At 38.4% G+C, this 27680-nt stretch overlaps 1 protein-coding gene across 11 annotated transcripts in view; it reads left to right on the top strand.

Moving 5' to 3' along the window:
* Dock10 (dedicator of cytokinesis 10) overlaps window positions 1–27680 on the top strand; it is a 254449-nt gene that overhangs the window by 196108 nt on the left and 30661 nt on the right. For 10 of the 11 annotated variants that reach the window (XM_031368152.1, XM_031368151.1, XM_031368153.1 and 7 more), the window contains exons 27-43: window positions 359–430; window positions 6586–6732; window positions 7911–7994; window positions 9629–9725; window positions 11329–11373; window positions 15775–15950; window positions 16075–16191; window positions 18223–18334; window positions 18978–19099; window positions 19194–19308; window positions 19401–19467; window positions 19692–19739; window positions 20786–20887; window positions 22303–22427; window positions 23299–23411; window positions 25674–25811; window positions 26951–27133. In XM_031368152.1, the coding sequence (XP_031224012.1) occupies window positions 359–430; window positions 6586–6732; window positions 7911–7994; window positions 9629–9725; window positions 11329–11373; window positions 15775–15950; window positions 16075–16191; window positions 18223–18334; window positions 18978–19099; window positions 19194–19308; window positions 19401–19467; window positions 19692–19739; window positions 20786–20887; window positions 22303–22427; window positions 23299–23411; window positions 25674–25811; window positions 26951–27133 (1863 nt within the window). The remainder of the gene's footprint in view (window positions 1–358; window positions 431–6585; window positions 6733–7910; window positions 7995–9628; window positions 9726–11328; window positions 11374–15774; window positions 15951–16074; window positions 16192–18222; window positions 18335–18977; window positions 19100–19193; window positions 19309–19400; window positions 19468–19691; window positions 19740–20785; window positions 20888–22302; window positions 22428–23298; window positions 23412–25673; window positions 25812–26950; window positions 27134–27680) is intronic. The other variant, XM_031368150.1, reaches the window with a different exon arrangement.

The following is a 27680-nucleotide window of genomic DNA, read 5'->3' as shown; positions in this document are numbered from 1 at the left end:
CCTGGTGGTGAGCCCGCCACAAAGGCTTCATTTTAGTTTAATTAACTTAAGTGAAACAGAGTATCTAAAAAATAAATTTTCCAGGTGCTCAGAAAGTCATGCCAAGTAAATTGTTGATGTTTTACCATAATTTTAATATTATTAAAAAAATTGAAGTATATGACGTGAATTATCACAATTATAACTTGGATAAAGTTTAAGGTAACAGAAAATGCATAACTTCCCTGGTCCATTTAACTTATTAATTTACTTTAAGATTGAAAAAAATGAGTAGCAATATTATAATATTGTAAAGATCATAATTGTCATTATTTTACCATAGATTAATAAATCCTTTGTTGTCTCCTCTCCCCTGTAGCATTCTTGGTTCTTCTTTGCCATTATTCTAAAATCAATGGCACAGCACTTGATTGACACAAACAAAATTCAGGTAAGATCATAGGTAATATAGCAATGTAATATCCTCCAACAATTATGCTAATGAACGTGTTCTCATTAGTTCCACATTTATTACCTGTGTAAAACCTTAGCCATTTATGTTAATTGCTTTTTAAGTACAAGAAATGATCGTGTTAATAAAGGCCCAGTCAGAAGCAGATGTGAAGACAAAAATGACAAATGCAAAGATCTATGGAGGAGACTTAACTCTAAAGGACAAATGGGACTAGGAAATACAAGGTAGACAGGTCTGATACCCATGAGAGAAAACAGAAAGAGAGGAGAGGTTGGCTAAAATGAGCCTGGCACTGAGGAAGCTTTCAGCCTGGCCAATGAGTCATCTGGAAGCAAAGGATGCTCATTGGAGGCATTGTACTCTGCACAGGTCCTCCTGGCAAGCCTCAGCCCCCTCCATCATTGAATGGAATCAGCCTGGGATACTGTGGTTTAGCCATGAGAGATTGATTGGGTCTTGGATATGGCAGCTTTGTACATGTTTTCCACAAGTTATAGAAATGTCTGGGCTTCTGCAGTCCACAGTTATCATGGCACACTGCACACAACTATGAATGGTTCCTCCACAGCCCTTGTAGGCCTCTCAGAAACCAGGGTTGATGGGATTAACATCAGATCCTGCCACAGCAGCTGGCCTCCTCAGAAGCATGCCTACCTGAGCTCACCACACCCTTCCTCTACAACCTAGGTCTGTTCACCCTAGCTCACAGCAGGGGAAGGGCTTGATGACCTCTCAGAGAGTGTGACCAAGGCCCACCTTCCAGGGTGCTCTGAATCTCTGATAACCTGTCTTCACTGCAGCCAGGGCTGCTGCATATCATCACTCACAATCACAGTCAGGCAATGAGGGCCCAACCATGAGCATCCAAGGGAATAAATAGCATGAATTCTCATATACCTCCCATTTAGATAAATCTAGGGAGGAGCTCTAAGACTCTCCCCTGCCCGACGGCACACCCAGGGGTAGAGTCGGAACAGTATTGCATATGATGGCCACTGTAAGGATTGCCGACATTGAAGAAGTTAGACAGTGCCAGAGTTCTCTCTGGCATCCTTACAAGAACAGCTCCAAACAATGAGTTCCATGCTTGGTGTTGATCCAAATATCCATTTCTTCTATATGAACTTCATACCTGGGACCAGGTAAATGACTTTGAGATGGTTCTTTGACACAAACATGCACATGCACACACATATACACATACACATGCGCACACACACACACACACACACACACACACCATCCATCCATCTAAATGTTACCAGAACTTTAGTCAAGGATCCTCAGTCTCTGTAAGTACACACTCTTAACAGGGTACACATGATAGTGATTTGGGTTTCTAGGTAGGAATGCTACCTCTGTCCAGTGATGCTTCAAGTGTGTGACTGAACTCCTCTCCCTAGCATACATAGCTTTGGTAAATGTCCATAAGGTCTTGTGGAGAAAAATCAATAGAATCATTGCTGCATATAAGTTACTTAGTACAGTTTTTGGAAGCTTTACTCTAATGCAGCTTCCTCTTCAGTTCGTATTCATACTGGATATGGAAGTTAACTCTGGTCAGAAATGAGAGTCTATCTACTTAATGAGATAGACCGCTTAATTTTTCCAGTTGTCTGGCCCTAACTTCTTTGTGTATGTCAGTTACCACCATAGTTCAGCTCCTGCATATTTCATACACCATTATTCAACTCTATGGGTCCCTCTGAGTCGAGCTCCTTTGGATGTCCCTCTACCTTTAACATTAGTCACAACCCTTTAGCCAAGCACATCACATGGCCTCAGTCACTAGGGTGACACCTTATCCTATGACTGCTTCTGCTATCACCAGACACAAGATACCATGAAAGATCACAGTGATGGTAGAACCAGCACTTTGTTGGTGGCTTGGAGTCACTGGAGTATTTACTGTGCTTTCCTTTCAGGTTCTAGTGGGCATAATGGCCTCAGTTATAATAGCAATTCCTGCAGGTATACTTTCTTATATGTCTTTACTCCAGCCTTTATTCTCTGCTACAGTGGCTAAGACAATTACAATTTGACTTCAGGTGACTTACCTTCATTTCTAAGATCTGAAAAAACATCAATTCCTATAGAAAGCTACCTACCATTTAATCCTACATGTTCAAAAAAAAATACCTTCTCCTCTATTAATTGTAGAGTATGTCCTTTTATATTCTGTCCCTTTCATCAAACAGCCTCAGTGGCCAATATTAATTGCCCTTTGTGCTTCTCTTATAGATGCTACCTAGTTTTCATAGCCAATTATGACCTAGTCTCTAGTCTTCTTGTTTAGGCCCAGGAAGCTGTCAGGTTGGGTCTTTCATGAGCTTCCCTGGAGTTTGTCTAATTCCTTCCAAACCAGGGCTCTGCAGTGTCTTCTTTAGTGAGAGAAGAGCTGACTGTTACAGGGAGATAGACAACACTATAAACAGTAAAGGTTAAGGACAAAACACAGGGGCATCAAGTCACCAACCAGAAGAAGCTCCTGCCAGGTCCCAGCACTTGTCAACCGTCATCCTGACCTTGGTATGAGGAAATGCTTTGCTGTTCACTCATCTCTGCAGCGTGCATGTCTTTACCACAGCCCCTGTGTGTGTGTTTTGGATACATCTGCTTTCTGGCTTCTAAAGATAAGAAAGAGCCTCCTGACCCAAAGGAAGAGGAAGATCTAACATGGAGATAAGAGTAATTTGTATCTCTGAATTTTCTGGATTTTACTGTGCTGGGATCAGAAATTTTCTCAGTGTTGTAATCCCTGCTCTGTCACTGAAGTGCTGGGTAGTAAAAATGACACTTGACATCTAGATAGGGGCTGGTTTTGTTGAGCTGTACAAGAACTGATTGGACTAAATTCTGCTACAGTTGTAATGGATATGTATCTTCCCATCTAGATAGTTCACAGAACACACTAAGACCAAAACCATCTAGATGGCCCCACTGTGCCATCTTTATGGATTCTAACTTGCCTTTTTGTTACCTTCTTCAGTGGTAGCCCTCACACTAATCCCAGAACCTTCCATTGTTCTTACTATTCTCCATAGAAAAAGTTGTCATCCTTTGACACAAAAGCATCATAGTAAAATTCTCCCAAGTGTGAGTACTTTCTTTCCTCTCTCTTTTAATTATGGAGTGAGTGGCTTTCTATACTTAAGGAATTTCAGTCATGAATTTCAGGAGCAAGTGTGGGGAATCTGAGGGAGTCAGGAGCCTGTCATTTGGTCCCTCAATGCTGTGTGATGTGGCTTCACAGAGAGTACCCCTGTGTGACTCCTGGTCTTCTGACTTAGGAGCATTCATATTCCTGGGATCGGCTAAAGGTCTTCTGAACACTGATCTCAAGTCATACATAGCAGGTCCACGGAGCTAACTAAACTTCTTTTCCTCCCCATCACTCACTGGTTTCCACGGAAGCTCCCAAATGCCCAGACCTGAGTCGACCCCTCATAACCTTGGCTGTCTAACAACCCAGCTCTTCTTCCTCTCTGCTCCAGATATGCAGTTTGGGAGTTACCACAGTACCTTTCCATGCATCCTTCACCTCAAGCTTTTCTGATATTTATCCAGGGAATAATTGGAAATACTCCATGTGTGTTTAGTCACATGCCTTCTGGTTAAGAGTAGAAGTAGACCACAAGGAAAATTTCAACAGAAGGCTTAAAGAGAGAGGATAAAAGAGAATATCAAAATCTATGCCATTCACATGTCTCCCAGGAGATAATATAAGCTCTGCTATATGTAATAAGTCTTAGAAATTAACAAACTCCAAAGAGGAAACTACAAATGTGTTTCTCTTATGCAACAAGTGCTTGTTGAGACCAGAAATGGCCCAGTCAGTCAGTAAAGGGCTTTCTGCACAAGCCAAGGGCCCATGAGTCCTAGTGCCCACATAAAACCAGGTAGGGTTGCGTATAATTGTAATTCCAATGCTGGAAAGTAGAGACAGGTGAATTACCTGGAGCTCATTGGCCAGTGGACATAGCTTAAATAGAAACCATCAAGTCTCAAAGAGAGATTCTGTCTGTCCCACAAAATAAGAAGGACAGCTCCTAAAGAAGACAGCAGAGATTAACCTCTGGCCTCCACCCCTACACACACACACACACACACACACACACAAGCATATAATACCTATCTATTCACAACACTCCCCACAGACACAAATGCAATAAGGAAATCAATCAATCAATCAATCAATAAATCAATAAATAAAAATGACTACTGTTTTTTGACTAGGTAAATTATTTGTATTTATTGCCCAAGATAAATAGAGAAGAATGAGAAGAAGAAAATGGCATATGTGATTTATTAGATTGAATATTTTTACCTATTTGTATGATTTTAACAATAAATTTTTAACACATCAAAGAATAATCATGAGGCTTAGTAGTGTTGCAGAAAGAAAAATAAAAGTCAGCTCCAATGTTCCATTATTAAATCTCTCCATTTAGAACAAACCCTGTGATAACAACCCTTGTGTTTTTTATTTCTACAGTATGAAAGGCTGCATGCTTGCAGTTGAAAATTATGTGACTCAATCTAACTCTAATTGTAGTGACAATAATTACTAAAGCCAACTTGTAGAGATGAAAGCATTTTATTGGCCTTATAAGAAAGCCCTATGTGAACCCAGAGAGAGAGCTCGGCTGTCTAAAATTTTCCCCTTTATAAAGACATCCAAACATGATATAAAATTGTAATAAGTATGTTATACAATATCACATCCAAGCCCTTTTACATCTAGTGTCATAAGGATCTTGATATTTCTTGTCTTTTGTAAATTCTGGAACCATAGTTTAGGACTGACTAGAACTCATGTTAGAAACTATTTCAGACCAGGATCTATTTTCATCCATTTATTTTCTTGTTATAAGTTTTTACATTCTTATTTTGATTAGTATACAATGTATATGTGATAATGTGTAAGTGTGTGTGTGAGTGTGTGTATAAGAAAGCATGTGTTTGGTGAGTACTTGTGAAGGCCAGAGATTGACACCAATCACTCTTCATCTTATTTTTCTTGAGGCAGTCTATCAATGAACCTAAAGCTCAATGATTGGCTATACTCTCTATCCAATGAGCTCCAAGAATCCACCTGTCTCTGTTCCTACTCCCTGTGATATTGTTGAAGATGCAAGCCAGCATACCCAGCCATTACAGTTACTCCTGCTTCCAAAGCAAAGAAGTTACCAACTGAATCATCCCCGGGATATTCATTATCACCATATTTCTTTCCATTTTGTTAATGTCATACATATATACAACATATTATAGTCATATTCACTCCTCCCCAATTCCCTTTGTTTTCCCCCTTCTGTTCCTTCTGAACCCCTTTTTTCTTCCCATCTAGTTCCCCATAGGCCACACAATTAGACAAAATTACATATCACTCCTCCAGCATCCACTAGCAGTCATTAGAACCTTAGGGACTTAAGTAGGGTCTTGTGGGCACTCCCTCTGCCCATGATTGAAAGCATCCTGTATAGGTTTCTGTAGCCACTGTTTGATTACAATAGCCATAACAATGTCATATCTAGATGGCAACATTCCATGATACTATTCCCAATCCTTCATGATTTAAAATCTTTCCTTACTCTCTTTTATAATTTTTTCTTGCACTAGAAATGGGCCTTGCTATAAAAGATGTCTCTTTTAAGGATGAACACTCCTAGATTTATATTTTTTCCTAGATTTATATTTTAAAATTCACTATAAATTAAAATAAATAGAGCTATATGACTAAAAGAATGTTTTAGAATAATATTCATCTTAAAATTAATATATTTTATTTAAAGTTTAATAGTTATTTCTTGGGAGGCAAAAGGAAGGAATTAATATGAGGGCATAATATTATTCATCTTACTTTGCACATGTCTATGTGATTTGAGTATTTGAGATTAAGTTTTTAATGAAAAAAGTATAAATTTACCAGCCAAGCTAGAAGAGAACATTTAGTAAAAACAAAATTATGACCTTGAAACTTAAAAGGCTTGGAAGTTTTATGACTGCTTTGAAGTTTTCCAAAGAACTCCTTTGATTAGCTATTCTATAAAATAAGGTAAGTCTTTCAGTTTGCTGTCCTGGTTTGGAAATTCACACACCATTTTATAAGCAAGACATTCTTTCCTTAGCTTCCCAGAGCTCAAAGATTCCCTGAGTCTTACCAAAGTGAACTAGACAACCTGGTGATGGGCCTGTGCGACCATGTGATTTGGAAATGCAAGGATGCCCTTGAGGAAACCAAAAGGGCGAACCACAGCGTTGCCAGATTCCTTAAGGTACAGCTATGTGAGAGCACTGTTGTGTTCAAGTCCCCTTGACAGTGGCTGCAAGGTATCCTAAATGTCATTAACTTAATCTCTATTTATAATGAAGTATCAGAACTTGACAGTGAGACGAACACTTCCACTTTTACACCTTTTCTCTTGAAATATGTTTAATATTCATTGGAACCCAGAGGCTCATTAAAGAAAAATGAAGGTTAGATAAAAATGTGCACCTAAGTGTTGTCAAGTCACGGTGCTTCTGAATAATTTCAAACAGGAAGAGGAAATGTTGAGAGGAGTCACATTGTGGTGATGTCATTCTCTTGAGGTCATTGCTGTCTATGTATAAATTTTATGTGGAGGCAAAAGATACTGTCCAAGATGACAACATAAATGGTAATGGCGAAAAGAACAGAAAGACAGTGAGCACATCTACTAATAACAGCAATAGCAACAGATCACATAGACTTCAGGTTCACACACACACACACACACACACACACACACACATACACACACACACACACAAGTTTATGAATGGAAAGATAGTATCATAAATGATCATCATATACACATACTTTAAATTTAATGGTATTTATTGACACAAAAGAAAACGAAAGCTTTAGGGGAGGATTGTTAAAAGTAGTAGAGAAAAATAAAGGGAACTAACTGCTCCCTGATAGAAACAGCAGGGTCTCTTCTCTTTGTTCTTCAAATGCATGCTTCCCTGGATGAAATAGAAAACAGTCTGCTGGGGAAAGAAGTCAATAAGAATGAAGAGAGTACTGGCCTATTGTACCCTTTTTCATCCTACCCAGAGGTACAGATGCTCTCCACCCAAGCTACTCTGGGATCAATGCACTAAAAACAGTAATCAGATGTCACCAAGTAATTAAAAAACAGTCAACTTTGTATATAAAAGGGAAAGCCTAAAATAACTCATTACAAAAATTCCAAGCAATATTTTAAACAGTCATTGGGTACAGGTTTGGAACCTCAAGCATTAATCCTATCTGTAACATTTGAATTATTTGCTATAATCAGATGGGTATTTCATCTCGTGCTTTAGAGATTTTTTTTAAACACTTACATAGCACACTTAGTTGAATATTACTCTGATTCAGTATATAATCGTCTTTCCTAAAGTCCCACAAGTAAAAAGATTTGATTTGGGAATTATATCTTCTTAGCGCTGCTTTACATTTATGGACCGGGGATTCGTGTTTAAGATGGTGAACAATTACATCAGCATGTTCTCTTCTGGTGAGTTCAAGGTAAGGACTGCGGATGGAAGGAACGGTTGGCCCAAGCCAACATGATAACTAAGGTAATCTCTGTGTGTATCTGCTGAAATACAGACCTAGCCTCCACTTCGTGAGTCATAAAATAAGGTCTCTACCATCTGGTTTGGAACTTTTCTTTGTTGACAGACATTTTATAATTATTTTAGTCTCATTGATATGGAGTTGTTTATATTCTCATAATTTAATTTTATTAGATAACATATCATTAATAACATTCATTGATTCTAGATGTCCCAGGGTTAGTTTTAAATATTCCCTAACAGTCTTCTGGACTTCATTATAGTTTATTACAATACTCTTTTTATCTCTAATTTATTAATTTGGATCTTCTTTCTTTAGTCAGTTTGAATAAGGTATGTCAATCATTTTATCTTTCCAAAGAACCAACTCTTTAGTTGATTTTTTATGTATTTCTTTTAGTTTCTATTTCATTAATTTCTTCCCTCAACCTTCATTATTTTTGATAACAACTCTTTCCTTTGAGGTTTACACCTCCTCTTTTTATGAGACCTTAAGATGTACATTAAGCTGTTATTTGAGATCTTTCTCATTTTTTTCACACACGTACTCATACCTGTAAACTCTATTGTAGAAATAACCTTAGCTGTATAAAGTCCTTTAAATATTTCTTTAAAGACTATCCAGTTGTGCTCCTATGATGCATGAACTGTGAATAATCTCCATTTAAATATAATTGCATTAGACCTGTATATTTTCTGAAGATCAATTGGCATATTCTCAGTGAAGAATAATTAATATATGTGTATAATTTAATTATACACTTGCTGACATACAAAAGAGCACATCAAATACTGTTCTTGTTTGAAATGGCAGTTTTCTACATTATTGAATGTTGTTGCCAAAAATAGAATTCTAATCTGAGGTAAAAGTATATTTTTATATTTTGTGAACTAATATTAGTGTATATAGTAGTGACAAGCTAATTCGCTTGTCTCTCAACATGAGAATGAATATAAAACTGTTATGACAGCTAATCATTCCTATATAAATTACGTTTATCATAGATCAAGTCTAAACTGCTATCCCTGTCCAAACACAGATGTTATGGAAAAGACACATCTTTTGGGAAAGACGGGGAGAAAGAAACTAAATGACAGATACTAAGAACCAGTGACCTGTGGAGTTGATGCCACTTCAGACAATATGTACCATTGTCTGCCTTGGTGCTGAACCTCACCTGTTTATGATCACAGTCTGTTCTGTGATTTGAGTTGGAGTCTTAAGAGGGCTCTATTCACATAATGCAACAGAACTAAATATACAATAAACACATATAACATAAGCTAAAAGCACAGCTCAGGGTTTTCTCTCATAGGAAGGGAATGTGGGTTATAGTTGCTCTCTTCCTATAGGTTGTCTTGACCTGTGTGCAAAGATAAGGAGTGTGACCACAAGCAGCACTTCTGAGCAAGCAGACTCCCCTACACCTAGGAACTACTGGGTGGTCATACAAAATTAACTATTTCTTCTTTGTCTCAGTCCAATTGAAGCACATACCTTTCTTGTTTTTTGGGTTTTTTTTCTTGTTTTTATGAAACTCCATGATGTACAAACAATAGCCATGCTGTTTGCTTCTATTTCAGACTTTATGCCAGTATAAGTTTGATTTCCTTCAGGAAGTTTGTCAACATGAACATTTTATCCCTCTGTGTCTCCCCATAAGATCTGCAAACATTCCAGGTAAGAAGTCCGCACACCATCCAGGGTCCCTACAAGGCTGGCACTTGTTCTGACTCTGTTCTCCAGTTTCCTTAACCATTCTGTTTGAAGACGCAATGCGGCTATCTAAGCCTAATCATCCGGTAAAATTACAAGAGGATTTGCTCCATGTGTTATGACTGCAACTCTGTATTTCTCTTCCCTTTTTCATCTGAGAGAAATCCAGAACTTTCAACCTTGTTTCTATAAACCAAGGAATTATAACCTAGAATCCTACTAGCTCTGAAAGACAGATTTCCATTGATTTTGATGCCTAAAGATGGGGAGGACAAAGTCAGGAGCATTATTCCAGTGGACACTGTTAATTAGCATGCATAACTGTGTCAGAATGAAGTTCTTCTAAATGAGTCACTCAAGAAAAACTGGTAGATAGGTAGGAAGGAAGGAAAGAAGGAAGGAAGGAAGGAAAGAAAGAAAGAAAGAAAGAAAGAAAGAAAGAAAGAAAGAAAGAAAGAAAGAAAGAAAGGAAAAAGAAGGAAGAAAACAAGGAAAGAAGGAAGGGAGGAAGGAGGAAAAGCTGCCTTATAAAATCTTGACACTCCTAGGCCAGAAAGGGTACAAGACTGGGTACAGAGATGAGAACAGAGCACGTTTCATTTACTAAATTTGATATTCATCACCACATTTAAATACTGCAACAGAATGATCATTTTGTAAATTTGGAAACGTGCGTGTGTGCTTGTGAGAGTATGTGTGCCTATGGGGAAAAAAATCATGAGTGAATGTAAACATCAGAAATTAACTGAGCATCCAGTACAAAGAAAATACTGAAATTGACTCAGGAACTTGAAGTTCCTTGCTCCCGAGCTATGAATAGACTGTTAACACTGCCATGTTGAAGGTCAAGAAATCCAAAGCTAGTAGGAAGAGAGTCTCTTGTGGCAGCTTCCATTGACACTACAGAAGAAAAGTTACTGCAGCAGACCCAGAAAGACGCTAATATCTCCATTTTAAATATAATCTACATGGATGACCACATCCTTTTTCCAGTGTACCTTGCACATTCCATAGTAGAGGGAAAAAGTAGAAATTTTAAGTCAAACAAAAACATTTTGGGGCTTTGGGTGTTGTTTGTTTGGGATGTTATTTTATTTGTCCTTAAAAGTATAGATCAGTAGTAGATTCCTTGCCTAGAATGTATGAAGCTTAAGTTTTGATCCCTAGCAATGAATAAATAATAAGGGGAGGGGGAGAGAAAGAAGAAGAAGGGAAGGAGAAGAGGAGGAGAATTTCTTTTTTTTTTCCCCAACTGAATGCCAAGTTATTCTTGGCTAGATAAGTTAGCTAAGATATTCAGGGTTGGGATCAAATCTTTATTTGGTCGTCTTAATTCTAATTAGTCATTCTCGGCCAACAGTGCAGTAAAAATCTTTATATATATAGTAATTCTGCTCATGAAATTGAGGGACACACAACCTAAGTTTTCTTGGAAAATGGTGATATAATAACAAATAAATTGAAATATGTTTTAAATTTCTCCTATAAATTAAACTAATTAATATATGTATATATGTATCTGAGTATAGATGTATCTGAAATTACTCTCTATTTATTCCATATGTAGATCCTTTGACACCTTCAGAATCAATTCGAGAATTACATGCCTCAGGTAAGTAGGGATATTTCATATTACCTGCATAAGCCCCATAGCAGTAATATGTTAATGGACACAGATGCTACAATTAGCATGTGTTAACCTATAACCAGTGTATTCAAATGCTTGTCTGAACTTTTCTCTTTTGTCACACATAATTTGATACCTTAACTTTAATTCCTTTGCATTTTACTCTTCAGGAGTTGCAGTCTTAATTTTCCAAGTCACCTGAAATTTTCCTCATATGTACAACATAGTCCCAAGCTATCCACATGTGTTCCTTACAATTTGGTCGATAAAGCATTACTATTAACTACAGTTTCCATGCTACATACTTGGCATCATAACACGTTCATCTCCTCAATGAGAGTCTATTCCTGGGAGAAAAATGCTTCATTTCTTTCATCTCCCCAGTCCCCAGTCAAAACTACATTTCTGGTCTACTTCCTTGAGCTCAGCTTTTGAACATCCATAGATGAGATCCTGGGTATATGTGTTTTGTTTTCACTCCCCAACATTTCTCTCTACTACTTACAAAAAGCAGATTTCCTGCACCTTTTCATATCTTTGGAATAAAATCCCAGCAAACATGGAGTTGCAGATGTTTATATTAAAATGTTGATTTTTATATGAAGTCTGAAATGGGTGATGATGGCAAGATGTGTGGAGAAATGAGAGTCCTTGTGCACTCTTGGTGAGAATGTAAATTAATAAAGCCATGGGTGAAAACAGTTTGGAGGTGTCTCAAAATAAAAGACAGACAGACAGACAGACAGACAGATAGATGATAGATAGATAATAGATACATATATGCATGCATACATACATAGATGGATAGATAGTAGATAAATAAATAGATGATACCTAGGTGATACATAGATAAGAATAGATAGATAGATAGATAGATAGATAGATAGATAGATAGATAGATAGATAGATAAAGAGATTATAGGTAGGTAGGTAGATGATTGCTAGATAGATAGATAGATAGATAGATTATAAATAGGTTGATAGATAGATCCCTCTACTGTATAAATATGAAGAGGTATGTTTACCATGTCCTTGAGAAGGCACATGGTCACTGAAGCACTATTCACATAAGGGATGTAGGAAATGGGAACAGCCTAGGGCTTCAACTACTAAGGAACAAAATGCATATTTCAAGGTGGATCACTGTTTGCCCATTAAATATTAGTGTCCTTTGTGGCATGATGGATGGAACTGGATCTCACTCCGGTGAGTTAAATGAGCCAGAAATAAGGACAAGTTACACTTGATCTCACTTAAATGTGATTCTAAAACATGGGCATCTAGAAGTTGAGAAGGTACAGTTGTGGTTCTGAGAGGCTCAGGAAGTATGTAAGAGAGGCATGGAGAAAGACTGGCCAAGATGTAACCAGTTGTGGTTCAGTAGAAGCTAGAAGTCCTGGTTGCTGTTTCATACTAGAATAATGATACTGGGTAATGTAATATACAATACATTTCAAAAAGCTAGAAGAAAGGACATTGAATGTTCTCATGATAGAAGAATAATAAATATTTAGGACATAAATATGTTTAGATGATTTAAATATGCATCATATATATCTAAATGCACACATATATAGACATATATGTATATGCATATACAAGGCATTAATGCTGCCTCATTCTCATGAAGAAATTTTATTTTATTTTTTATGTATTAGTTAAAAAAAAGAGAGAAATGTTCTGATTTCAATTGCTTTGGGCATATATCCTCAAGTTGCATTACTAAATGATTGTCTTAGTCAGAGTTTCTATTCCTGCACAAACATCATGACCAAGAAGCAAGTTAGTCTAATCTTCACAAAATAATTAATATAATAGTTCAGCTCAGATTTTCCAGTCCCACTGGCTTTTTTCCCTCTCCCTCCTCTGTCAGCTAGTCCTGATGTTCTTGCTATTACAAGTTCCTATGACCCCCGCCCAAACACCATCTCTTTTGTCCCCTCTACATTGAGTTGCATCTCTCACTTTATATACTCCCTTATATAATTCACCTAAATCCCAACACCATATTAATAAGTCAATAAATCACAAGCTTAATAAGGCCATTGATCTCAACACCCTTAGTGTCAGCCAAGCAGTGGGGCTGCACACTTTTAATCCAAGTACTCGGGAGGCAGAGGTAGGCGGATCTCTATAAGTTCGAAGCCAGCCTGGTCTACAGAGTAAGTTCCAAGACAGCCACGGCTACAGAGAGACTCTGTCTTGAAAAAAACAAAACAAAAGCAAAAATATTGTTGAAGACCAGCTCTGAACAGTATGTTCAGTAATCCAAGAAGGGGATGTGCAGTTGCTGAAGATGTAAAGCAGGCACACACTCACACACACTTGGTGAATAAAGCAGGCTCCAACCACTTTACATACATATACATACATACACACACATACACACACATATTTGATGGAAGGAAGCAAAGCTCCAACTACCTTACATATATACATATATACACGTTTTAGTGGATGAAACCAAACTCCAGCAAGATGGCCCCAACCATTTTACACACACACAAACACACACACACACACACACACACACACATATACACATTTATGCACATATATACATTCGGAAGATGGGACAAGCTCCCAGGAGTTGACTGCAGCAACTGTATTTTTTCCACCCATAGCTTATATATCCCAGCAAAACCTTTCAAACAATATAATGTTACAATGTGATTACATTCTAATTTTCTTCTTGTGAACAATTCTGGAAAAACAGCTTGTTCCCCAATACCTTCCCATGAGAAAGCATTACACTGTACAGGTAAAAAAAAAAAATTATTCCCAAGAACCCACATACATTCGTAACTAAGCAACTTGTTATAGATTAACAAACTGTGAGCGAACAAGGTAATTTTCTTACTGGCAGGCAGCAATTTGGGGTTATAAAGAAAGGATCAACTATTTTATTATTTATCTTAAAAAGCAATATTATGAAAATCTTAAAAGAATCACAAATCTAAACTTTTATTTAAAAAACAATCAGTCATTTCTACTTCAAATCCTCAGGATGCGCATCTACTCATTTAACTTTTTTTTTTTATTAAACCAGATCAGAGCAAATAATGAGAAAAGAAATTAATCATCACCTTGGTCTTGCTTCAGCAAGAAAGGCAGCCAGTACTGGTCAGGCTACCATTGTTCTTGTTCCCTGACCTCAAAAACTCCCCAGCTCCACCATTAAGAGTGTGCCTTTCTCAAGTTCAGATTGTTCCCTGAGATTTTATACAGCAGAGCCACTATCAGAAACATCTTAACCTAGCTTCAACAGCAATCTATTTTTCCAAACGCTTTCTAAGGGTGGTGGTCATTGCTGATGATCTACATTCCTAAATTCTTTCCAAGGGTGGGGATTGGATCATTAATCTGCTCCAGCAGGAATGCCAGAGAAAGATCAAGCATTATTATTGTGAGTGCCAGTGATGCTGCCAGTGATGCTGCCAGTGAGGGACTAGAAGGCCTCTAGAGTTTCCCTACAACCCATATATTAGGAAAAATGTAAAGGCCACAAAGACAGCAAGCACAGTGATGCTCCGTAACAGCAGGAAACCCTCAAATGCTTAGTCTTCATGGCTCAGCTCTCCAAGCCACACCCATCTTCATTGTGCTAACCCGAGTGGACCCCCATTCCATGATGTCTAAAGCTCATTGTTGTTCCTCTCCCATAAACTTTGGCAAAACAAAAACAAAACAAAACAAAACAAAACAAAAACAAAAGAAAAACACTTGTCTTAGCCACTCCTACAGAACTTGAATGAGGGGCACATAAGTGCTGGATACAGAATTTGTTCTTAGATTACTCTGCCATCTACACACACACACACACACACACACACACACACACGTGTGCGCTCATAATGCACGCACGTGATATCTCAAACCTCGATTCCCAGACCCCATCTTTTGACCACTGTATTTACTAATCCCTCACACACATCTGTTTCCACATACCTGTCTGTATTTCAGAACCCTGTGCCATTGAAACTAAGCCTTCCCTCTCTCCCAGAATCCTCCCCCACAACAATTCTAAACTATCCAGCATCCTCCAAGGTCTAACTCAATGCAGCCCTTTTCCCCTAGGACCTTTCTCGATTCTTACAGACACAAAGCACGTTTACATTTTAGTCCCAGCAGTGATGTGAGCAGGCCATTCAATAGGCCAAGGCTGTTAACTTTACTGTGTTAGTATCTATGCTTGTGTTGTCAGCAAACATTTTTCCCATCTGAGGAGACACTCCCAAGGTCACAGCGGGCCACATCTCTGTAGCAAGGCTGTCTTGTAGATTCCCTCCTGCTCAGGAGCAGAGGTTTTAGTAACTGTTTGATCTGCCTTTTGTAATTGTAAAGTGGCTATTCAGTTTTCCATAACATACTCTTTTCCTCTCAAAGATATGCCTGAGTACTCGGTCACAAACGAATTTTGCCGCAAACACTTCTTAATTGGAATTCTTCTCCGAGAAGTTGGCTTTGCCCTGCAGGAGGACCAAGACATCAGGCACTTAGCGTTAGCCGTCCTAAAAAATCTAATGGCTAAGCATTCTTTCGATGATCGATACAGGGAACCTGTAAGTAGCCTTTCTTTCTCTCTCCCCCAAACACCGTTTAATGGTCCGCTGCATTAAATGAATATAAAACCCCTGAGCCTATTGATTTTCATGTGCATCATTTCTCTTGTCTGCCTTCACCTAGAGGAAGCAGGCACAGATAGCAAGTCTGTACATGCCACTGTATGGCATGCTCCTGGACAATATGCCAAGAATCTACCTGAAGGACCTGTATCCTTTCACCGTGAATACATCCAATCAGGTACCTTTGCACAGTTCTCCAAATTTCCATTTCCTTAAGGAATTTCTCTTATTTATATTTATGTGCTGTATAACCATTTCTTCATCACTGTAAGCAAGCTAGGATTAAACAACAATTTCCAACAAGTGCTCGATCAATACCATTTGTCCCTAATGGGTGCTTCCAGAATCACTCTCTATGGGACTGTTTTCATTCTTTTTATTCTCTAAAGTACCATTCACGTCTGCACAACTTTTGCAGATTGTATAATGTTTTCATGGCCTTATCTTCAATCTCCGTTCTTCACCAACTACTCCCCATTTTTCCCCAGGGAAACTAAGTGTCTCATAGGGTCAAAAGCCAAGTGTGGCCCACTGTGACAATTGTCCACGAAGCTAGTATGGTGACAGTATGGAAAACTATCCCAGGGGCTCAGAGATGGCATCAGTGGCAAAGTGCTTGCATGCAAGCATGAGGACCTGACTTTGATCCCCAGCATCTCCATAAAAGGCTGCGTGCATGACATGAATCTATAAACTCAGCATGGAGAAGGTAGAGACAGAGAATTCTCTAGGGCTCACTGGCCAGGCAAACTCTACCATGCTCCAGGTTCATTGAAAGGCCTTACCTCACAAAAGTAAGGCTGGAAGTGATGGAAGAAGACAACTGACATTGACCTCTGACCTCCACATCCATGTGTTCCTGTACACACACATACATGAACATGTAAAGACATACATAAGAAAATAAACTCATGAGAGAGGGCAAACACACTCTGAATCCAGGAACAGTCCAAGATAGAACCTTCAAAAAGTTAAGATCATGCCTTTAGACATGTTTTTGTTTGAGGAACGATCATAGCCCATCGGCAGCATGTAACATGTGCATACCTTTTAGAAAGTTATTCAAGTTCTCTAGGCCTCTGTTTTCATATTTGTAAACTGGGATAAAGGGCTTAACACAATGTAAAGTGACTTAATATCAAATTGTCTAACAGAAAACATTTGTCAAGATGCTCAAAACATACAGATTTAAAATCTAGTCCCTAGTGATGGATATATATATATATATGCATATATGTGTATATATATATATATATATGTATATATATGGGATAATTAAATCTATAGTTTAATCATTGCTATATCAGTAATTGTTCCAGCCCACATTGAAAAGATTGTCTCTCATGCATCATTTAAAAAATTCCCAGAAGCATCAATGGGAAGAGAGGCCCTTGGCCCTGTGAAGGTTCTGTGCCCCAGTGTAGGGGAATGCCAGAGCCAATAAGTGGGAGAGGGTGGGGTGGCAAGCATGGGGATGGGGGAGGCAACAGGGGTTTGTTCTTGTTGTTTTTGTTTGTCTGTTTGTTTGTTTTTTGGAGGGGAAACTGGGAAAGGAGAAATCATATGACATGTAAATGAAGAAAATATCTAATAAAAAAAAAATTCCCAGAAGAAGGAACAGAAAGAATGTAAAAGCCAAACACTGAGGAGGAAAGCTATGAAATGCTGTCATATGACACAGTTTTTAACTCAGAAACTCACAACAGCTATGATTGCCTGCACTGGGCCCTGTATAAGACGGAGCCCATAAACATTCAGTCATAGATGTGGGGAGGATCATAGGACGCCTACACTGGGGAGCTAATGGCAATGGAGGGAGGCTGGAGAAAAGAGATTCTTTGTCTCCAAGGATGTAGCCATTTCTGAGTTCTTCATGCTCCAGTGGATAACCCATGCCTACTCAACTAGACTCTGTGAAATCCAGTGAGTCACACAGCAGAGACAAAGGCGGAAGACATAATAGTGTGAGGAGGACTTAGTGGGAGGAAGGAAATGGTAAAAGAATAAAAACTTTAACACTTTGCATAAAAAAATAAATCAAACTATGAGCAAGACTACACTTTTGATAATATTCATTTTCATTTGCCCACTTTAGTGTGACATCTCTGCCAGTGTATAAAATGCCAAACTGAATACCTAATTGAGAGGGATGTAAAAGGCATAATGGTCTACCATTCTGAAACCCACTAACTCTTATTTCTCTATGCAGGGATCTAGAGATGACCTCAGCACTAATGGAGGATTTCAGACGCAGACGTCCATGAAACATGCTACCTCTGTGGACACATCATTTTCTAAAGATGTTTTAAATTCCATAGCAGGTACTCAAGATCTGCTGAGAATACTCATGTTTACCACTCATCCATGTTTACATTGTATACCATGGTGCTTTCTATCCATAATTCATATGCATAATATACCTGGCAAAGTACACCATAAAATATAACAAGAGTCTTTAACATACTCCTTTAGATGTCATCCAGTAACATCCACTCCTGCGTAGCTTAAAGGGCTGTCTGCTCAGAAGTTATCAAATTATTCTGCAGTCTTTAGCTTTTTGTTATGCACAGCTTTTTAAAAATATAATAGCTCTTCAGCTTTAAGGATTATATTAAGAACTATTTTGGAAATGTCATTTCTATTTCTCATAAACTGTCAAGTTAAACACTCCTTCCTCCAAACCATCTTTTGTTAAAATAAGAGTTATCTTTGTCTATATTTTTTTCATTTAAAGAGATCAAAAGAACAAACTTTATATGCACTTAAAACAGTTTCGATGTTTCCAGATCCATCATGGCTATCATTGCAATGCTTTAAATGTTGCGTAGCTCCCAAGTCAATCCCAGATTCTATTTCACAGTGCTATATCCACCTCAGCAATGAGCAGCCCTGTTTCCTCATGTTTGCTCTTGTTTGTGTTCATACATCTCATCACCATACGTGTGCTGTGGCTTCTGTTTGCAGCATTTTCATCAATAGCTATTTCTACAGTGAACCACGCAGATTCCAGAGCATCCTTAGCGAGCCTCGACTCCAACCCAAGTACCACAGAGAAGAGCAGTGAGAAGACAGACAACTGTGAAAAGGTGCAGCTTCCCTCCGCCACACAGGTCAAACAGTGCAACTACAAGCCAAGGCGCTCTCAGTCTTACTTATCCCTATTGGTCCTTTGATTCCCAGATCCCAAGGCCCTTGTCTTTGATTGGGTCAACGCTTCGGTTTGACAAATTAGATCAAGCAGAAACCAGGAGTCTTCTTATGTGTTTTCTTTATATTATGAAGACCATTTCAGATGGTATGTGGGATGTCTTCAAGTCAATTTCAAAGAAGAAAAAGAAAGAAACCTACATTTCCAAGAGCCTCATACCATATTGTGTTTCTTTCTAGAGACTCTGATTGCCTACTGGCAGAGAGCACCCAGTCCAGAGGTGTCAGACTTCTTCAGCATCTTGGAGTAAGTTTAGGGTTGATCCAATAACTTATTTTCTGGAACTTTCAAAATAGCTCACTATACCGCTCTTCATTCAAAGAAGCCCTATGGTAAATAAATATCAACAATAGTATATGGAATATGTAAAGAAAATTTACTATTTTTCTTTCCATATATTTAGATGAATTGTTATGTTGTATATATAAATTAAGGAATGTAAATAATTAGAATTTTTTTTCCCCTTCTAGCGTTTGTCTTCAGAATTTTAGATACCTAGGGAAACGCAATATAATAAGGTAATTGTTTTAAATTCTAGTAGACTAATATAGTCTTTAAAAACAAAACAATGGAGCTTTGAATATGGCTCAGTGAGTAAACTACTTGCCATGCAAGAATGAAGACCTGGGTTTGGATCCCAGACCCCACATAAAGTCAGACACAAGAAAGGGGCCTATAATCCCACTGCTCCTGTGAGAATTCTCTTCCTGCTGGAAGCTCTCAGGCCAGATAGTCTAACATTCACCGTGGTACATAAGAAACCCTGTCTCAAACAAGATGGAAGGTGAGAGCTAACACCCAAGATTGACCTCTGACCTTCTGAAGAAGACCAGGATGGGAGAGGGGGGATGTTTTATTATATAGATATTTTTATACATAGATGGTAGATAGATAGATAGATAGATAGATAGATAGATAGATAGATAGATAGATAGATACTTAGATACATAGATACATAGATAGACAGACAGATAAATTTATATGGATGAAACACATCTCTTTAAAAACATGCTTTTAGTAAGGTTAAAAACAAAAATTAATCTAGCACCATTTGTCACAAAGACAAGAACATCCAAAGCCCTCTAATTTCCTATTCTCAGAAGAAACTGAAATGTTAATTTTATTTTTATTTTGCTTATATATGTGGTGTTGGGCTGTGTGCATTTGCATGTGTTTGCATGCAACCAGAGGTTGACATTAGGTGTCTTCCTCAAACACTCTTTCCTAAAAATACTGAGTCAACATCTCTTCATCCGAAGCCAGAGATTACCAATATGGTTATTTTAGCTAACCATCTTGCCCAGTGGATCCCTGATTCTGCATCTTGAGACTGGGACTACAGATGGACCTCCATTTACAGAGATGCTGGAGTTCAGAAGGCAGAAGTTCAGAATGCTTTCTTTCATAGCAAGTACTTTACCACATGAGCCAGCCCCTTACTTTTCATTAATTCACAGAATATGAAATATCTTCATTGTTCAGTAATTGCTTGTCACTTGTCATTATGTTTTTATGTATAAATTATAAATGTGGGAGCTGTGCTTTAAACTTGTGTTCTTTGCAGGAAAATTGCTGCAGCATTTAAGTTTGTGCAGTCTACCCAGAACAATGGGACTCTCAAGGGATCCAATCCTTCCTGCCAAACATCGGGTCTCTTATCACAATGGTAATATCACCTCGGCTTGGTATTTAAAATCACAGATGTGTTGTGCTCTTCATATGTGAACATGCATGTGTGAGGGTGGATACACTCATATATGTACATATGTCAAAACAAATGTGGTTTTAGGAAGCTTAATATGTTTATCTGAAGAAAATTCTTAGCTGTTTCTCCAGCTCCCTTACGGACTTAAAAACAGAAATGAAGGGCTATGGTTTATTTATGTTCAGTTAAAGCACAATGCCTTGAATGGATGAGGATTAATAGGCATTTCGATTTAGCTAAAACCTAAGGGTGTGTAGAATTTCAATAAAATTCTTAGCTAATTCCCCTTAGTTCTTAGCAATATAGGAAAAAGGCACTCTGGAATCATGACTCCAGCTCTGATGAGTAATTGAAAGAATTTCTTAGTATTCTTGAAACTCATGTTTTTTAAAGGGTCAGAGGCCATGAGGAAGCCAGGGAATACTCATGAGTCTCCTTAGATTATCGACTTACTAGCTGATCTCCAATTTTGCAGACTTTGCTCACTCCCTCCTTAACCTGTCCATTCAGAATCACTGGCCCTGAAATTCCACCTGCAAGATCTTCAGGATCTAACCATTAAAAATTGTTTCCCCAAACTTTCCTGAGCTTGATTTATTCTTCTCAGATTTATATTCTCATTAAGAATATGTGATGTGGGTATTTTAGAAAAGTACATTAGGAAGAAATAGGAAACTATATATCTCCAATAAATAACAAAACAAATATTGCTGCCATCCATGGAGACCTATAGAAGTGGGCTTCCAGTGAGAGAGTAAATTTAAAAGATGGAATCATGGGTTTGCTTTGCAAACTGTAATACAAGAGAATACAATAAAGAATGGCTTCACAGTTGGAGAGATGGCTCAGCTGTTAAGGACACTGACTGCTTTTCCAGAAGTCCTGAGTTCAATTCCCAGCAACCACACCGTGGCTCACAACCATCTGTAATGGGATCCAATGCCCTCTTCTGGTGTGTCTGAAGACAGTGACAATGTACTCATATACACAAAACAAAATAATAAAATAAATCTTTGAAAAAAAAAAAAGAATTGCTTCACATGTTTCATAGCAATTGAAACACACTTAAGTTCACCACTGTCAACCATCCGTGATGGACAAGTGTTAAGGTTCCTCCTTATAGATGGAAGATCCTGCTGGCCCTCATTTCCTGGAAACCAGGGCTTTGCCCTCACTTTCAGACTGCAATAAGCTCAATACCTGGGAGAAAACTTCAATCCCCAACATCCCAGCCATACGTCCCAGAACTCATTAAAAAGCCAAAGTTGACTCTCCCCAGATTCAGCCCAGTCAAGTCCTTTCAACTATCTGAATGAATACTGGTTAAGTAGGGCATTGCTGGGTAGAGTCAGCCATAATTCTCATCTCCGTTCCAGGATGCACACGACTTCCAGTCACGAGGGACATAAGCAGCACAGGTCTCAGACTTTACCTATAATCCGAGGCAAAAATGCACTTTCCAACCCCAAACTTCTACAGATGTTGGACAACACCATGAACAGTAAGTGAACTGGAAGCAATTCTCTCAGCAGGTATGTAGGACAGGAAGTGCATTGTATGTGAGACAGAGGAATGTCGTCATGCCAGGGAAACCACTGTTCTGAAGGCCACTGCCATAGACCTGCAAGTATTTCTTCAAAAAAAAAAAGAATCACCAGTGTGTAGCTAGGCAGAAAAATTGAAAATGCCTTCCACAGGGAAGAGAACAGAAAAATGAAACTCAGTGTAGTGGTCTCAGGGTAGCTCATCGAGGTACTTTTGGCGCTGTGAGGTTTATGGGGTTCTCTCTTACCCAGTTAATTATTGATGATTCTAAGGGGAAGAGGATGCAAATGTCCATCTCCCACAAGCGGTAACCATGACATCATGACTCCAGAGATACATTACATCCAGCTTGGCAATAAGATAAAAATAGAACCTGGTGTTGTGAAGCATGGAAATGATGAGCATGTGACTCATGGTTACTTGTTAAAATCTACATTGCCTTAATCTCTGAATACACAATGTGGCGTTCTGGGGAGGCTGTTTGTGTAGGCTGTCCATACATTTAGTCTGTTAGCCCAGAAACAAGATCTTTGAACAGGCTGATCACAGAAGAAGTATGATCCTGCTGATGGCTAGATTAAAGAAAAATGATTTTAAAAATAATAGAAACCCTGCAGCTGATACATGGAAAGGGCACACGTGTCTAAGTGTTTGTTGGTTTGTTTTTTAAAATAGGGGCAATAAATGAAATTGATCAAATAAAGGCACTGTGATTTTATAAATTATTCATCAAAATACCAATAAACACTGTAATAGATGGAAATGTTTCACTGGACATAGAAAACTGTCTTACATGTTTATACACTGTTCTGTTTTGTATTTTGTAGGCAATTCCAACGAAATAGACATTGTCCACCATGTAGACACAGAAGCCAACATAGCCACCGAGGTCTGCCTCACTATTCTGGACCTGCTATCTCTCTTCACCCAGGTCCACCAGGTGAATATGATCATAATATTTTCTGGGAAAAGGATGATTCAGGTGGAGGAGAAAAGCCATGAGAAGTCAAGAACAGTTTTTAAAAGATGATTTATAAAAATCAATTAATCTGAGGTAAATCAACTTCCACAGCATTGGGAAACATTTTAAATGAGATTCTCAAACTTTGCCAGAGGTTGATTAACACTGGCTTAAGCCACTCACTCAGGTGTGTCACTGCTATCAATATTATCTTTCTTCCTCTTTCTTCTTCCTGTGCTGCCAGGCATCTACAGTGAGTGAGAACAAGACTCCACATTTTTTAAATAATAAATTATGTACTTTTATTAACATAATTAGTGATGAAATATGTAATGACAGGAACAAATGCTGAGAAGTGCATCCCTCAGTGATTTTGACATTATGTGAACATTGTGGTTTCTTCACACTAGATGGCAAATATATTATTGAATTATATGTGACTATATAGTCACAATATGAAATCTTATTGCACTATTATATATATATATATACATAGTATATTATTGACACATGTTGCTGCATTTTGTATAACTGTACTAATCTGTAACATAATTATGTTATTACTACAGCTTGGGTAGCAAGTCTTCAATCCAGGAATTTTAACAGAAAAACAAAAGACAAGCAGTTCTATGCTTTAACTGATGACTACTTTTAAAAAGGAGTGCTAATGACAAGAATATTATCTTATTTGTTATATATACAACATTGGTGAGGTGTTATCATGATATCTTTAATAAAATTTCTAATGCTAACAAGACCATCCATACCACATTTTGACAAATATTTAGAGAATTACTAATTCTCATTCACAGAAAGTAAGACTCCAAATGGGAAAAGACAATTTGGAAAAGACTGTGGTAGTTTCTCTAAAAGCTAATTATAGAGCTGGATAGATAACTACGTGGTTGAGTGTCAAGTTCAGTTCTGAGCACCCACACTGGAACACTCACAGCTGCGTGTAGTACCAGTTCCAGGGAATCTCATGCCATCATCTATTCTATATACATACATCTTCATACACATGGCGCATAAACAGGCACACACACATATATGCATAAATCAAAACAAAAATAAGTATTTTAAATGCTAATTATATAGCTATCAGGTGACCAAACATTTGATAGTAGCACCTGACCGAGGAAAAAATAAAAGCACCTACCCTTTACATACAAATACACATAACATATTTATTTTAAATAACAAAAACCACTGGAAACAACCCAAAGCCCACATCAACAGGTGAATATACAGGCTACACCATTCATGGAGCTTCAGAAGGCAAACCAGAAGAGACTACTTTGTTGTTCCACTTAGAGAATGCCATTTAATAGAAGCATCAGATCAGTGACTGATTAGAGGTATGGAGATAAGACAGGAATACAGGATTGCAAAAAAACAAACAAACAAAACAAAACAAAAACACCTTAAGTAGTGGTGGATGTTTTATTTTCTTGACTGTGGTGGTTGTTTCATGGGCATCTATCAAAGGCAAATTTATACAATTGTACATTCTTAATGTATATAGTTTCTCCCACCAATTGCATTTTAACAATGCTCTGAAAAACATTTACAGCTCAACCAAATGAACCTGCTTTAAGGGCTGTACCAGGAATGGTTGGTTCTGTTAAATAAAACCTCTCACCCTAGCAGCATTGCACCAAGAGAGCCTTGCTTTCAATTAAAAATACCAACATGGTGGGAGACAAACACAACTCAAATTTGATTCTTTATTGCCTGATGGACGTGTGCCTTGAAAAGCACACAAGTCAAAAGGCTTCCCCAATGCCTATCTGCCACCTCATCCTCTCCCCCATGACCCAACCCACTAGCCACACATCAGCCACTCTGTTCTTTCTCAAGCTTGAACTCACAAGCTTCTCTCCAACCCAAGGCTCTTACTCCATGGCAATCCTCCCAGGTCTCTATGAGTCACATTCCTTCACCTTCATTCATCCATTGGAAGGATCTTGGCTCACCCTCTTAAACAAAGTAATCCACAACCCACAACCACTTTCTGTAAAACCTCCCTACTCTAGTTATTGTCTTATCCGGATTAGGTTGGGTTTAGACACTACTGTATAAGCTTCCCTGAGAGCATGTGAGGATCCTCTCTTCTCACTTAAGAGTTTGCTTTTATCACTCAGGATTGTGTTCGACACACAGGAGGTTCATAATAAATGTTTCTGAAGGGAATCAACCGTCCCTCTACTTAACCCGAATAACAGCCATTCTGAATTTCAGAGACAGCTCCAACAATCTGACTGTCAAAACTCACTCATGAAAAGGGTCTTTGATACGTACATGCTGTTTTTCCAAGTCAACCAGTCAGCTGCAGCCCTGAAACACGTGTTTGCTTCTTTGAGACTGTTTGTGTGCAAGGTAAGGATACTCCAGGTCCTAGGGAAAGCTCAGCTCAAGGTGACAATAAATGCTTAATAATCTTTGCCTCTCTCAGTGTGCAGGGCAGGTTTGTCTCATGCTATTTTGGTTTCACTAGATACCAGTCACTTGCTGTTGTAGTGGTGAATTAGTCAAACTACTTTGACTCCTAGTGGGTCAAGTGTGCACTGCACCTACCTAAGAGCTCTCTGAGTTCATGAGTAAAACACACACACACACAAACACACACACACACACACAAGCTATTTTGATATGTCTTGACTAGCTCAATGACTGGGCACTTCTAAACCTCCCCACAGCTAGCACACACTTCCCTCTGGTATTCCTCCTGGCTTAACGCCTGCTAAATCTATATTTTATCTTTGCTGCCCTGCTGAAGATATTCTGGGCAGGCCCCCATTGGGCAGCATTTCCTTTCCACCTACAATGTAGAATGCTTTCTCTCCTGCAGCTCTTAAATCTGATTATTCTCCATCTGAGTCATGGAGAATCTCCCTCTCCTTCCCTCTCTCTCAGTCCATTGCCCTTGCAATCTAAAAACCTTGACCCATTTCCTTGCCCAGCCATTGACAATTCTTTATTATCAATCGAAGGCAGCTGGAGGCAGGTCTGGAAGCATGGCTTTTGGGAGTCAAAATAAGGCAAAGCATTAGAACCAATTCCCAACAGCTCTCTCAAAATGAGTGGAATACCAAAATGTGGTGGTACTATCTGGTGACCAACTATGTGATTGCTCAGAGTTTTTAGAATAGAAAGTTTGATAAAGGAAGGAAAGAAGGAAGAAAAAAACATTAACTTAAGGGTTCCAAACCAAGTAACTAGAGAAACCATCTTTGAAGATGACTATAAACAGCATCTGATATATCAGTGTCAAATGAATAATGGGATATTTCAAAGACATCATGCATTTTAGGTTGCTATCAGTTATTAACACATGAAATATTGATGCAAGAGAATAATTAACACAAGAGAAGAGCTTACTGAACTTGGACTTCAATGATAGAAGCATGCCTCCATCTGCTGCAAATAGAGAGAGCATATTTTTGAATAGCATTTTAGTCTATGAATTAGAAACGTGAAAGAACACGGCTCACTCCCTCATTCTTCCATCCCTCCAGTTTCCTTCAGCGTTTTTCCAAGGGCCTGCTGACCTCTGTGGCTCATTCTGCTATGAAGTCCTAAAATGCTGTAACCACAGGTCACGGTTGACTCAGATGGAAGCTTCGGCACTTCTGTACTTCTTCATGAGGAAGAACTTTGAATTTAACAAGCAGAAGTCAATTGTCCGCTCTCACTTGCAAGTAAGTCCTACCAGTTTGCATTAATGTTGTTATTAAACTAACTGGTGTATTTGGACAGGGAGTAGAGCATCCTGTTCCCAGGCAGCTGTTAACTGAGTTTCTAAACTCCACTCTCCTAGCACACTTGGTAGAGCTGAGGAGAAATTAACAGACTGCAGTTTACGTTGCCTCTTGAGCTTGTGTTTATTCTGTTCATGCACTAGAATCTCATGGAATGAACAACAAAGAGTCATGGTTAATCAAAGAGGCCAAATCAAACCAAAAAGACATCCATGTCTTTCTTCAAAGGCATCCCAAGATTATAAGATTCTCGCATCTTTCCCTGGGCATTTACAGTTATAACAATGGCATTTATTGAACTTTCTAGGAAACTGTATGGCGTATTTGTCTAGCCCAGTCAATGTACTTAAAAATTCAGTTTTTAGATTAGAGAGGTGACTCAGTCTGTGGGATATGTGCCTAGCAAGCCTGGGGACATGAGTTCAAGCCATAAAACCCATGTTAAAAGCCGGGTACAGTGGAATATGCTTGTATTCTCAGCACTGAG

This window comes from Mastomys coucha, unplaced genomic scaffold (assembly GCF_008632895.1).
Source record: "Mastomys coucha isolate ucsf_1 unplaced genomic scaffold, UCSF_Mcou_1 pScaffold14, whole genome shotgun sequence".
NCBI lineage: Eukaryota > Metazoa > Chordata > Mammalia > Rodentia > Muridae > Mastomys > Mastomys coucha.
The sequence above is the reverse complement of the archived record's forward strand: the minus strand, read 5'-3'. Positions and strand labels throughout refer to the sequence as shown.